The 14,167-nt window shown below is 57.4% G+C and overlaps 1 protein-coding gene across 3 annotated transcripts in view; it reads left to right on the forward strand.

The window, feature by feature from the left end:
- TMPRSS6 (transmembrane serine protease 6) overlaps nucleotides 1-14,167 on the forward strand; it is a 36,709-nt gene that overhangs the window by 20,239 nt on the left and 2,303 nt on the right. For all 3 annotated transcript variants that reach the window (XM_032646236.1, XM_032646237.1, XM_032646235.1), the window contains exons 9-16: nucleotides 426-538; nucleotides 815-924; nucleotides 9,197-9,342; nucleotides 9,702-9,800; nucleotides 10,761-10,874; nucleotides 11,773-11,889; nucleotides 12,184-12,352; nucleotides 13,701-13,972. In XM_032646236.1, coding sequence (XP_032502127.1) covers nucleotides 426-538; nucleotides 815-924; nucleotides 9,197-9,342; nucleotides 9,702-9,800; nucleotides 10,761-10,874; nucleotides 11,773-11,889; nucleotides 12,184-12,352; nucleotides 13,701-13,972 — 1,140 coding nt within the window. The remainder of the gene's footprint in view (nucleotides 1-425; nucleotides 539-814; nucleotides 925-9,196; nucleotides 9,343-9,701; nucleotides 9,801-10,760; nucleotides 10,875-11,772; nucleotides 11,890-12,183; nucleotides 12,353-13,700; nucleotides 13,973-14,167) is intronic.

Raw genomic sequence — 14,167 nt, forward strand, 5'->3', positions numbered from 1 at the left:
CCCATGCCTCGCCCTCTCACTGTGTGACGTCAGCCAAGTGGCTCCTCTTCCCCAAACCTCATCTTTGAAAAGGGGAGCGATTCTCCCTCCCCAGCCCCCGTAACTGTGAGGCTGGCGCAGCAGTGAGCACATTCAGTAAACCGTGAAGGGTTGCACAGCTGATGTCAGCAGCGAACATTTATTGAGCACTTACTACATACCACGTCTGTTTAATCCACTCAACTGCCCTATGAGGTATGTACTGTCATTGTCCCTGTTTCACAGATGAGGAAACTGAGGCCCAAGGTCACACATTCACACTCAGTCATCAGGCTGTACTGTTTAGTGGCAGTAGGGGGCATGGGTTTCAGCTGCCCCCCGCCTGCTGGCAGGTGCAGCGGGGTGGGTCCAAGGCACCCTGTGTAACTTCTGTTCTCCGGGCCAAGCCTGTGAGGTGAATCTGACCCTGGAAGGCCGGCTGGAGCTGCAGGGCGTCCTCAGCACGCCGTACTTCCCCAGCTACTACTCACCCAGCACCCACTGCTCCTGGCACCTCACGGTGAGCCCACCTACCCTCTTCCCAGAGCACCCTATAGACCTCCGGGGATCCCAGCTGGGGGGGGAGCACTGTCCCGCCTCTGCTGAAGCACCCACAGGCTGAGCTCTGGGTACCAATCCTTCCAGGGCGGGTGGGATGGCTCTGTTGCCATGGCGACGCCTGTTTGCTGAGTGACTGACAGACCTCAGCCCCAGCTGGCACTCTGTGTTGGCAGGCCCCTTCCCCGCTTTGTTGTCCTGGGAGGTGGCCGCCTGGTGACTGGCTCCTCTGTCCCAGGTGCCCTCCCTGGACTACGGCTTGGCCCTCTGGTTTGATGCGTACACTCTGCGGAGGCAGAAATACGACATGCCGTGCACCCAAGGCCAGTGGACCATCCAGAACCGGAGGTACCCGCCCGGAACCCCCTTCCTGTCCCTGCAGGTAACCCCCCTCGGGAGCCCAGGTCTGGGACCTCAGAGGGGCATCATGCCCGTTGCCTCACCCTTGATCCAGTCCCTGCCCTGTCCCGGCCCCCAACCCAGGCCTCAGCCTCCCCTCCTGCCACCCAGAAGTCTCAGACACACATTTGTCGTCAGCCACCTTGGATGTTGGTCCTAGTTAGAGTGAAATGGTTTCATTTCCTTGGGTGCTGTCACCCCAAATCCTTAAGTGAGATGATGCAGAGCTACAGGACTCAGCAGTGCTAGGGTGCCTTTCCCTAAACCCACACAAGTGCAAATGGAGACACCACTTGCCTTATCCCGCTCCCTGCTGTTGGCCACATTCAAGCGGCTTCCCGGCTGTGAAGCTGCAGAGCCAGCGCCCGTGCTGCTTTTGCTAACCCGACCGCTTCCCAGGGCCACCCTGAGTCACCCGTGCCCCCTGTGGGGCGCCAGCCCTTGCTCTCTGTCCTGCCCTTGGCCCCCCGGTGACAAAGTTCCTGAGGAAGAATTGAGTCCCTTGGGGAGGTGGGCAGGACACAGCGTGGCCAGGCCATCCTCTGGTCGGCGTGCTGCAGTTTGATCAGTCGGATGAAGGCTGGGAAATGCCCACTGCGGCTGGCACCCTGTGGGCCACTGTTGGTCCTGAGAGCTGCAAGGGAAGCAGGGAGTGGAGGCAGTGCAGATGCGCTTTCCCTGGTCTGGGGAGTGAAGGAGAGAACTAGGGCATTCAAGGGAGGGGATATTTACAATGGGAGGGGCTCTGTGTCTGAATGCTGTGCGGGAGCGTCCCTTAGAGGCAGGGAGGATGGGTCAGGCACAGGGGATAACGGGGCGGGAGGGGAGTTGGGGGCATGGAGGGAAAGCAGAAGGACACCCTCCCATGGCTCCATTTTTGCAGGGGGGACAGAGGCTTGGGGAGAGAGAAGGGATCTCAAAGTAGCCTTGCAGATCTGGGGAGACCCCTCCCCACCTGCGGTCCAGAGATACTGAAGAGAAGATTCTCCATCTAGTAGCAGATTGGGCCTCTGCTCGCCTTCCAACCCTGAGCTCCTAGGGGTCTAACGGAGGCTGGGATTCTAATATGCAAGGTTCTCGATTTCTTGGTTTCACAGATTTTGAGTATCCAAGATTCCAGTACACTAAAATTGGAAAGTTCTAGGACTTTGGAATTCTTGGATTCTGGGGTTGGTGTCCACATTCACCAATGCTTGTATTTTTTTTTTAATATATAAATTTATTTATTTATTTTTTATTTTTGGCTGCGTTGGGTCTTTGTTGCTGCACGCGGGCTTTTCTGTAGTTGCAGCGAGCGGGGGCTACTCTTCCTTGCAGTGCGCAGGCGTCTCATTGGGTGGCTTCTCTTGTTGCGGAGCATGGACTCTAGGTGCGCAGGCTTCAGTAGTTGTGGCACTCGGGCTCAGTAGTTGTGGCGCACGGGCTTAGTTGCTCCGTGGCATGTGGAATCTTCCCGGAGCAGGGCTTGAACCCGTGTCCCCTGCACTGGCAGGCGGATTCTTAACCGCTGCGCCACCAGGGAAGTCCAACGCTTGTATTTTGCTTATCGGTTGATCCTTTTGAGAAGCATCTGCCAGACAAAAGGGGACAGGGATGCTCGTTGACTCGTCATCATCCTTTCCAGGGATTTTGCAATTTATCAGGGACCATGATTAAAAGGAAAAAGAAGACATGCCAAGGGTGTGAGTTCAGGCCTGTGCTGTTTGGGGATGATGTCAGGTGGTGTGACTCCGGCCCAGTGCTTTTTGGAGAGCAGAAGGCATCTTGTCCCACGGGTCCCAGCATGTGGGTGGCATTTCTGGGCTTGGCGCCCTTGATCCTCTGTGGTGCTCCCTCAGGGCCCCTCCCCACCTGCCTGGGGGCTTCCCAGACTGAGGATGGCTGGGCCCACCCCCTAGTGTCAGGAGCCCAGAGTGACCCTGAGAGTGTTCTTCACGTGATGATAACGTTTTTTCCCGCCACCCTCTCAACCCCAGAGCTGAATCTGATATCTCGGCGAGGGGCTAGGAAGGGGCGAGAAGGGCCTGGGTCTGATGCTCCCACACTTAGCCCCCAGCGCCATGGCTCTTCCATTAGCCGGGAGACAGGCCCTGGCACCAGGCGCCCCATTCCACCTGCTTGGTGCTCAGCACAGGGCATCAGTTCATGGCCCGACAGCCTGTGATGTCAGAGGCATCATCATTCCATTTCCCAGAGAAGGGAATCGAGGCTCAGTGGGATTAAGTGGTACCCAGGTGGGTCCGCAGTCAGGGCCTCTCTCCCGTGCCCACCACTAGCCATGAACAGCAGGACACACGGTGGTCCATAACGTGCTCCCCCTGCAGGGCCTTCTTCCTGCCTCCCTGACGTAGCCAGGAGGGTCAGGCAAAGGTGTGGGCACTGGGTGCTGGGACTTCATGAGCTACCCTTGGGTTTCAAGTGTGGACCACAGATGGGGAGAGTCTTCATCAGAAGGAATGATAGTGCAATGGTGAAATTTCAGGCACTGTGACAGAGTCTGTCGGGGTTGGAGGGGTCTCACCCTCCCCACTGTCTCAAAGCACCGTTGAGCTATAGAAAGTGGGCTGGGCTGACCATCGAGCCCTACCCTCACCCATTGTACAGGTGGGAAGACTGAGGTCTAGGGAGGACTAAAGACTTGGCTTCTTGTCCTTGTCTTTTTGCACTTTTGAAGTGGTGGCGAGGGACCAGGGTGCAGCTGGGTTGTGGGTGGGGTGGGAGGGTGAGGCTTGACAAGACCTGGCACTCCCACCCCCTCCTCTCTCTTCCCAAGCCTCCCTCACCTGTTGGGGGGGTTGAAGATGTGCTTGGGGTAGTCTGGTTACCTGGTTTCTGCATGTAACTCTGGGTACACCCCCTTCCTCATCTGTAAAACAAGGGGGTTAAGCCTGCCCAGGGTCCAGGGCCCCAACTTTTTATTATTTACCCATCAGAAAGATGTCTTCCAATAAGTTGTGTTTATTAGCTCCTAATGAAACGTCATTCCAAGTTGGGCTGGAGAGGTGGAAAGAGCTTAGCTGTTGAAATGAGACACAGCAGTGTTCAAACCCTGGCTCCTCTCCTTCCATTCAGCAAGGACTCACCCCTCCCAGCCTCAGGTAACTCATCTGAAAAGTGGGCAAGCAGCAGGTCCCCATCCAGGGAGGAGTAAGTGAGATCGTGGGTGGAGGACGCCGGCTCCTGCAGGCCGGGATGGGCAGGAGCTCCAGAAGGCACTGGCCATGAGTTCGTAACCGGCTCTGGGCTCTGCACCAGGCAGGCCCAGAGCTCAGGTGCCGTTTCCGTCACCCTCAGCAACCTGGTGAGGAAGCAGGCCCCGCACTGCCTCCTTCATAGACCAATGAGGGACTGAGGCACAGAGAGGCAAAGACATTCACACAAAGTCACCCAGCTCGTAACTAGAGAAACCGGAGTTGAGCTAGGCAGCGTGATCCAGAGCGTGTGCGGCGGCGTGCGGGCCTGTGTGCGCACATCCATGCACGTACGCGTGCTCATCTGTGCGCTCACACTCAAGCGGAATCTTCCTGCAGAGCCTCCGAGCAGCTGTGCCAGCTGTTCCCTCCCTTGGCCGAGCCATCCCGACTAACGTACTGGCATCCCGCTGAGGGGACGGACAGCTTCTGGGGCTCTCCTCTCGTCGGCTCCGAGAGCAGCCTGGGAAGTCCCATCCCTGACTTCTCAGACCTTCGTTAAGGGTCCGGGGTCCCGCGGTGGAGACTCGTGACCCCCTGCCCCCAGGCTCCTGCCCGTGTCTGAGGGTGGAAGGGAAGGCAGAGGTGTACCTCCAGACTGTAAGCACCGGACAAACCATTTCCTCTAGTTCTGATCTTTTTTGATAACCAGCAGCCTATGTAGTTGCTGGGAAATTCTCTGAATAAGCATTTGTTGGAAAATCTGCTTGTGTGGGTGGCAAAGACACAAGAGGTCCGGGGAAGGGTGTAGATTTCGAGGCACAGGATTTGTAGGGAGGGGGAGGCACAGTCCTGGGGCCCAGCATGGCCACTGACGAGGAGCGACAGAGGGTGGGTGTGGGGAGAGGGTGTCTCACCCCTCAGGTGCCAGCACAGCGATGAGGAGAGGCTGGGGCGGGTTCCCCCACGGGCGGGGCATCCTTGGGCACTGTCACCTCACTCCCCTGAGCCCTTTCTGCCTTCCCCCTACCTCCCTGTTTTCTACCCAGTTTCTCCCCAGCAGAGGCCTCAGGCCCTTTGAGTGGCCTGGGGGCGGGGCAGGGAGCTGACCTCGTGAAATCCGGCTACCATTTCCACTTCACCGATGGGGACAGGCAGAGCCCCTGGCTCCTCAGGCCTGCTGGAGCCCCTCAGGCCCGGCCTGGCTATGGGGCGGCCCTTCTGCTCCTTTGATCCCCTGGGCGGCCACAGAGCCTCCTCGGGCACTGCCGGGTGCTGGCGATGAGGAAGAAGGAGCTCCAGCTGCTGCCCTTGGTGAGCTCACAGCCCGACGATAGCAGCTGGTTTTCAAAGAAACCATTTCTCACGCATGCCATAAAACACCCTACAAGGGAGCTATCACCCCATCTTACAGACTTGAAAATGGGAGCTTGCTGAGGTTGAGCCAGATGCCCAAGGTCACACAGCTGGTTCACGTGGCAGAGCCCAGCCTCAGCCTCAGCTCTGCAGCTTCAGGTCCACCGCTCTGGCCACCAAGTGAGACTGGTGTCCTCCCTTTTTTTAGTGCTTGTCTTTGCTGACTGTCTTTCCCATTTAACCTGTCTTTAGGGAAGGGAATGCATGTATGTGTGTATCCATCCATCTATCCTTCCATCCATCCTTCCATCCTTCCTTCCTTCCATCCATCCATCCATCCATCCGTCCATCCATCCACCAATTCTTTCTTCCTTCCATCCATTTACCCATCCATCAATACACCAACCCACCCTTCCTTCCTTCTGTCCATCCATCCATCCATCTACCATCCAATCTTTCTTGAACTCCTCCCTGTGTAGAGTTGCTGACATGCAAGGTTGACCGGATCCCTGCTTACTGTCTAGGTGAGGCAAGAAGGAAAATTCTCCAAATCCAGAAAAGTGAGAAAGCGCAAGGCAGCCCCGGTGCAAAAATGTGCTTTCAGGCCCCCAGCACTTTGTAGCTGAGAAGAGATGTGGACTCCACAGCTTTCAGACTTCTGGTGCGCCTTGGACAGGGTTTGGGGGGAGGCGGCAGCATTTGGTGGATGGGGAGGGATTGGAGAGCCAGAGGACGCAAACCCTCACGCAGAAGGCACTTCGGCAAGAACCAGAAATGATGATGTGCAAAGGGGCCAGGCCAGTGCGTGCGTAGTTCCTTGAGGCAGGCTGCGTGGGGGAGAGGGAGGGCGGGAGGAACCTGGTTAGCTGGGCCACACGTGCCCTGCCTAATTCGGGCAGCCTCCGATCACTTCCAGCCAGTGTTTCTAGGGCTTATTTTTCAGAAGCAGGAATCTAAGATGTTATGTGAAATTAGCTGGCAACTGCATTTGAAAAGCAGTTTTTAATACTGCACAGGCTAAGCAGATCACCCTCGGGCTGAGTGATTCAGCCTGAGTCGCCAGATTACAGCCTCTTTTCTGGCTCCTGCTAATGAAGAGCCTCGCCCCAGAAATTCTGCCACCTCCTGTCTGCCCCAGGCCTCCAGGGTGAGAACTGAATGCTGCCCAGGCTGAGCAGTTCCTGAGTACCAGGCTGATCCTGGAATCCTCTCTTGGATGCCAGTAGAGAAATGTCCTATTGGCTGACGCTGGTGTCTTAGAGCCTCTGGCCAAGGCTTGAGGTGACCACGCAGCCCTCAAATTCTTATAAACTGAAACATTCCACTGCCCTCCAACCCAGCTCCGGTTCCTTGCCTCTCTCCACAGTCTCCCGTGACTGTCTGGGGACGGTGCCCCAGGCCCCTGAACCTTATTCAGGAATGCACCTGGTTCCTCATTTCCCCCTGCCTGGTATTTCCCAGCCCCCAGATCCCCTGTCCACTCTCCAGGGCAATTCTCTGGGGATAGTAATCCATGATAGCATTTGTTTATCTACTTTAAAAACAAACCACAACGCCCCCTTGCTTCCTTAGTTTTAAAAGGATAAGGACGAGGCTTGTTCAGGAGCGCCCCCTGGTGGCACCTCATCCCGCTCTGGTCCCCCTGGGCTGCAGAGCAGTGGTTCTCAAAATTTTCCATCTCAGAACCCCTCTATACTCTTTAATTATGGAGCACCCCAGAGAGTTTTATGCCTTGTATAAAAACTATATTTTTAACCTATATTTACAGTATTAGAAATGAAAACCGAGAACATTTTAAAATATTTATCAGTTCATTTAAAATAATAAGAAACCCATTACATTTTAACATAAAGGACATATTTTATGAAAAATTAATTATATTTCCCAAAATAAAAACATTTGGCGAGGAATAATATCACCGTTTTACAGTTTTGCAACTTTCTTTAATAATTGGATTAGTAGACCACAAATGAATCCCCACACCTGCTTCCGCATTCAATGGGTTACACATCAATCACATAGGCTCTGGAAAATTCCACTCTACCTTGTGTGAGAAGAGAGTGAAAAAGGCAAATGATACCTGAGAATTATTATAAAAATAATTTTTACTCTGGACCCCAAGTGGTCCCCAGACCATACTTTGAGAACTCTTTATTGGTATGGGGGCAAGAATATCACTGCAGGCAAACAGTATATGGGGAAACTAAACCTTAGGCCAGGTCTGAGGGGAGTCATGGGGAACGTGAGGGCTCAGCCCCTAGAGCTCATGTGGCAGTGACGGTCAGGGTGCACCTCCCCACAGTGCAGGCTGGGTGGGGCCTCCTGGGTCCCGAGGAGGCTGGCTTCTCGTCCACCTCAGCACTTCCCTTCCTGAGCCTTATCTGGAGAGCGGGATGAGAACAATCCCTCCTCACAGGGTGGAGTTGCTGTGAGAACCTCAAAATCCCCATGCAACGGGACCTCCAACTATTACTGAACTATTAAATGCTTGCCGTGTTCTGGAAGTTCTGAGGAAGCCTCTGGCCTCTGGCTCTGTGGGCTGCTGCATCTGCTGTGGGATGTTCCCATCATGCTTTGGGGCACTCCCACTTGCTCTCTTGACTTCCTCCTACCTTCTCTGCTGGGGGCATTTTCACCTCTGTCTGCAGACCTTTCCACCCATGTTCTGGGTGTTTCCCTCACCTGTAAAGGCATTCCTGTCTGCTCTGTGAGGATACTCCCTTCCCTGTGGGAGACATTCCTAGGAGTTGATGGGGCCAACCCATCTGTTCTGTTGGGGGTGTCCCGCCTGGGAAGGCAGGGAACCCCAGGCTGCTCTCTGAGGAGGGTCCCGCTGCTTGGGGGGCGTGGCTGCGCCCGCTCCATGAAAGCATGGCCTCTTGCTCTGTAAGGCCAGGTGTGACCAGGCACCGTGTGGGATGAGCGCCGTGCCCCTCACCCTGGAGTCGGGAGGATTCTTACCTGCGCTCTGCGGGGAATTCCACCTGCTCTGTGGGAACGAGAGCGTGATCGATGGGGACGGGGGTGTCCGACAGGGATGTGAGCGTGCTCCCACAGCTGGGGGGTGGTCCCACCCGAGTGTGGCCACTCACGGAGAAGGTGCTGCCCATCAGCATGGCACTGCTGATCGTGGGAGCGGGACTGGTGCCTCCCTCATGCCCAGAGGGTCACAGGGAAGCCACCAGGGCTGTGGAGGCTTCTCAGTGGGAGGGAACGGCCTGAATGGGGAGCGAGGCTGCCTTCTCACTCCACACCGAGCACAAGAGGAACATCCCTTCCAGTCTATGGAGAGTAGACCAGTCAAGGACTGTTGCTTCCACTGACACATTGGAGACTTTTGTCAGATGTCAGGTCGACAGACATGATAATTTCCCTTGTTTTACAAGGGAGGAAAGTGAGGCTCAGAGAGGGACTCTGACTCGCTAGACTCTTACAGCTCCTAGGTGACTGGAACTAGAGTCCAGACGTTAACTTTTATCCTGCAGGCAATGGGGAGCCATTGAAGGTTTTTGAGCAGGGGAGTGACATAGCCAGGCTGCTTTCTAGATGACTCTGGGGGTGAGTGGCCACCCAAGGGAGAAATCAAGACAGAGGAGGTGGGGGTGGGCTGGGGTTGTGGCTCCCCCTTCCTTTCCGACTGCCCTGTCCTTGCCCTGTCTGTACACGGGGACCCAGGCTGTCCCTTGCCTTGGACCAGACCGTGTGGCCCTGAGTCTGTCTCTGGTCACCCCCAGGCTGTGTGGCCTGCGCACCCTGCAGCCCTACGCCGAGAGGATCCCTGTGGTGGCCACTGCTGGCATCACCATCAACTTCACGTCCCAGATCTCCCTCACCGGGCCCGGCGTGCAGGTGCACTACGGCTTGTACAACCAGTCAGATCGTGAGTGTGGGCAGGCTGGGGATTGGGGCGGGGACCCCCTAAGCGCCCGCAGCTTCTCTCTGCCTCTGAGCTGTCCCTGGAGGCGCCAAGAGGCTGGTCAAAAGGAGTGTGTGTGTGTGTGTGTGTGCGCGAACATATGCAGCTTTGTGTGTGCTTACGTGTGCAAGGCAGTCATACGTGTTCATGAGGTATATACACTCATACCTACCCGAGTGTGTGCTGTGTGCATGTGCCCGGACATGTATGTCCACACGGACCGTGTACACAGGCGTGTGGGTACACACGTGAGCACACGGGTGCCTCGTGTCTGCACGTGTTTTCATGCTGACGCGTGTCCTAATGGCTCCTTCCCTGTCCAGCCTGCCCCGGAGAGTTCCTCTGCTCTGTGAATGGACTCTGTGTGCCTGCCTGCGACGGGATCAAAGACTGCCCCAACGGCCTGGATGAGAGAAACTGTGGTGAGCTGCCCGCCCACCCCGTCGCTCCTCTCTCCTCACCTCTGTGCTGGGCTGAGCCCACCCTTTCGAAACCCGCCCCACACAGGCAGCTCCCATTAGAAGCAGCCAGGAAGTACGGCTCCCTCGCGGTGCTGAGATGGCACGGTGGAAGCACAGACTGAGGGCCACCCAGTGGGGCAGTGACAGGGACAAGCTGGGACCCAGGTGTCCTGACTCCCAGCTCAGGGCTTCTCCCCACCAGGCCATCCCCACCAGCCTTCTGCCAGGACAGCCATCCAAGAAGGAACAGAGCAGATGAGGGAGGGTAGGACCGGAAGGGGGAAGGCTATCAAGAAGAGCCCAGCAGACCCAGGTTGGCCAAGGAGAGGATCCTTTATCTGCCTCCTCCGAGTGGGGTCCTCCACCGCAGGGGTTCAGACTGGAGCTGCCAACTCTTCCTGAGGTTGTGCTCACCACTGCCCAGCCCTGGCAGAAGGGGCTCAGGGCCCTGATGGCCCCCGGGCCAGGGCTCCCTTGGATCAATACCTCTGCCTCTGAATCCTGGCTTCTGGCTCCCAGAGTCACCATCAGTACAGCCTGTTCCAGTCTGATCTCCCCAGACCACCTGCATCCCATCAAAGTTTTACATATGTGGGGAGAGAAGCAGGAGGGAAGGGAGGTGTGCCTGCCTCTGCGCCGATCCTCTTATCCTGCTCGTGAAGGTGCCTCCTATTTGGAACCAGAACATCTGGCATCGAGTTCCGGTTCAGCCAGGTGACCTTGGAAAAGTCACTTCATTTCTGTTTCCACCGATGAAATGGAGTATCTCACAGGGTTGCTGTGACACTCAGGCGTAAAGTAGCTGAGAAAGAGATCTGTGGTCATGACGTGCAGTACAATGCACAGTCACAGGCAGTGCCAAGTCCCAGCCCGGTGCCTCTGGCTTCCTCCCACCTGTCCCCTCCCTGTGTCCTCATACAGTTTGCAGAGCCACATTCCAGTGCCAAGAGGACAGCACATGCATCTCACTGTCCAGGGTCTGTGACCGGCAGCCTGACTGTCTCAATGGGAGTGATGAAGAGCTGTGCCAGGAAGGTAGGGCGGGGTACGACCAGGTATCTAGAGGCGATCCGAAGAACGGGCTCAGCCAGATAGCCCAGCCCTTCTGCATGCTTCTTCCGCAAAGCTTTCTGCCCTCTTGTCCAAATGCTTCCCAACCCATTTATAAGTATGCCTATATGTCCGTCCATCCATCCATCCATCCATCTTCTGGTCTCCCCAACCATCTTGTCTGTCCATTGATTCATACATCCACTCACTCACTCATCCATCGGCCTGTCCAACCACCTATCTCCCTATCCGCTAAGCCATCAATCTACTCACTTACTGGTTTACCCAACTGCCTCTGTGTATGTCCATTGTTCCATCCTCCATCCACGCATCCATGGATCTCTCTGACTACGGGTTTGTCCATTGGTCCTTGAAGGGAGGTAAAATTTAAGTAGCGAAGGAAAGGAGAGCAGGCGAAAACTGTGGAGGCGGAAGCTGTTCACGGTGAAGGCGGCGAGGTGCAGCTGTGTGGCTGGGTGGGGCAGGGCCTGGAGGGCTGCCAGGCTGGGAGGGGAGCTCAGTCTGATGGGAGAGGCAGACCCACGCTCTTGGGAGCCTCACTGGGCTGAAAGTGGAGGCACGGGTCTGCCCTCAGGTACCATACCTGGAGGGAGGCATAATCTTACGGTCAGGAGCCCAGGTCTGAGAGGGGAGACACTGCCTTCTCTTAACAGACCAGCGTGGGGGGCGAGGGGTGCGGAGGGGACATGGCCTTTAGGGGACCTTAAAGAAGCCTCAGGGAACCCTTTAGTGGGGTCAAGAGACCCCTCCCCGGTCGCCTCCTGGCCTCTTCCAGGCTCTGTCTTCCCTGGCCTTGTTTTGGAGGCTCCTTTGGGCTCAGGGACCCACCCTCTAAGCCCTGCCCCCACCCCCTCTATTCCAGGGGTGCCTTGCGGGACCTTCACTTTCCAGTGTGAGGACCGCAGTTGTGTGAAGAAGCCCAACCCGCAGTGCGACGGGCACCCCGACTGCAAGGACGGCTCGGACGAGCAGTACTGCGGTGAGCCCTGGGGGCATGCCCCTCCACCAGCGTGGGAGCGAGGGAGGTACCCCCCCTGCGGAGCTGGAGGGAGAGCTCATCGTCTGTCCATCAGTCTCTTTCTACCCCGCCTCTGCCCCCTGCTGTGGGTCCTGCCCGCCTCTCTCCCTCCCTCGCCCCTTCATTCTCTTTCCCTGTCCCCTTCGTGTCGTTCCTCTGCTCGCCCTTCATGCCTCCCCCTTCTCTTTTTCTCTGTGTCTGTTTCTCTGCGGCCGCTCGCCCTCTGTCCATCCCTGCCCCCTCCTCCACCCCTAGACTGTGGCCTCCAGGGCCCCTCGGGCCGCATCGTGGGCGGGGTCGAGTCCTCGGAGGGCGAGTGGCCCTGGCAGGCCAGCCTCCAGGTTCGGGGCCGACACATCTGTGGGGGGGCCCTCATCGCTGACCGCTGGGTCATCACAGCTGCCCACTGCTTCCAGGAGGACAGGTGAGGGGGACGGCGCGGGGACGTGGGCCGCGAGACGTGGGGTAGGGAAGGCTGTGACGGGGGACGGTGTGTCTGAAACCTAAGCAGACAGAGGGGAGGGCGGTGGGAAGCCCCTCAGACTGGCTGTTCCGACACTTGGGTTCAGCCCTGGCTCCACCGCGGGCACGCTCTGTGCCCCTGGAGAGGCTGCTTGACCTCTCTGTGCTCTACTTTTGGTATCTTGCTTTCAGCTGGGTCAGTGATGCATTTATTTACTCATTCATCCATTCAACTACGTTCGTTGTGCTCCTACTATGTGCCAGGGGCTGTGCTAGACACTGGGGGACAGCAGAAAACAGAACTGCCTGACCTGGTCATAGGCCATAAACCCCCTCCTCCAGGCATGCCTGTCTGTGACCTGGGGCAGAGAAACCCACAAGAAGGGACGTCTCACCCTGCCCTACAGACATCTTCCTCATCTCCGTGGTGGGCTGACAGCACCCACTCTCCACCCCTAGCCTGATGTCTGGTGTCCCAGACCCCCCCCCCCCCAGCACGGCCAGTTCTGGACTCTGTCCCCACACCTTCTCCTCTGTCCTGGGTCTACACAGTCCTTGCCAAAGGCCTGGAGCCACCAGGGCACCCCCTCCCCTCACTCAGCGAGGCAGCAAGCCCTCTCAGTGGTCTGGAGAATCTTCAGCCACTGCCTGTCCACGCTGCCACCATTACCCCTGGGTCACCCCGGCAGCCCAGAGCCCAGTTCCCTTTTGCATCCTCTGCCCAGGTGCCCGGGTGCCCTTCTGGGTGCGGTCTGACTACCCAGCTTCTTTCACTTCATCCCTGGCTCCCCACTGCCCACAAGGTAGAGAAAGACCTGGATGCTGACCCGGCCTCCAGGGGTCTGCACAGCCCAGTCTCTGCCAATTCCTCCACACTCAACTCCCTCCCCCTCTTCCTGAGGACCAGCGAGTTTCAGGGCGTTCCCAGCTGCCCCATCTATAAAGTGCACAGAAAAAAAGGAGAGAATGATCTGCCAATGCTTGGCACTGTGCTAGTTTGTTTACATACACGGTCTTATTGAATCCCCCCAGGAACATATGAGTAGATGATACTATTCCCATTTTGCAGATGGGGTGACTGAGGCCTAGAGAGGTGCACACACACCTCGGGAGGGATGACGCTGGAGCTGGAACCCAGGCAGGAGGGCTCAGGGCCAACACTGAACACCGTACCACCAGCTGCCTGGCCTTCCAGAGCAGGGCGGGGATGGGTCGGAGGCTGGTGTCCCGGGGGGGAAGCTGGCTACCCTAGGGATCTGGGATGGGATCGGGGAGGCGGCCGCTGAGCGAGTCCCCCTCGCTGCCCTCAGCATGGCATCCCCGGCGCTGTGGACCGTGTTCCTGGGCAAAGTGTGGCAGAGCGCTCGCTGGCCGGGTGAGGTGTCCTTCAAGGTGAGCCGCCTGCTTCTGCACCCGTACCATGAGGAGGACAGCCACGACTATGACGTGGCCCTGCTGCAGCTCGACCACCCCGTGGTGCGCTCGGCCTCCGTGCACCCCGTCTGCCTGCCCGCGCGCTCCCACTTCTTCGAGCCGGGCCTGCACTGCTGGATCACGGGCTGGGGTGCCCTGCGCGAGGGTGGTGAGCTGGACTGCGGGCAGGGGAGATGGGATGGGTCCCCCTCATGCAGCTTCTGAGCCTGGAGGTGAAGTGGCAGGGGGCCCTGGGGCTCCCCTCCAGAGGCCCGCTAGTCCTGGGATTAAATTGGGCTGGATTTCACGGAAAAAAACCTTTAACTATGGCCGTGGGCCTCTCCCCTTCCCTTCCTGCCAGAAG

This window comes from Phocoena sinus, chromosome 10 (assembly GCF_008692025.1).
Source record: "Phocoena sinus isolate mPhoSin1 chromosome 10, mPhoSin1.pri, whole genome shotgun sequence".
Taxonomy (NCBI): Eukaryota; Metazoa; Chordata; class Mammalia; order Artiodactyla; family Phocoenidae; genus Phocoena; species Phocoena sinus.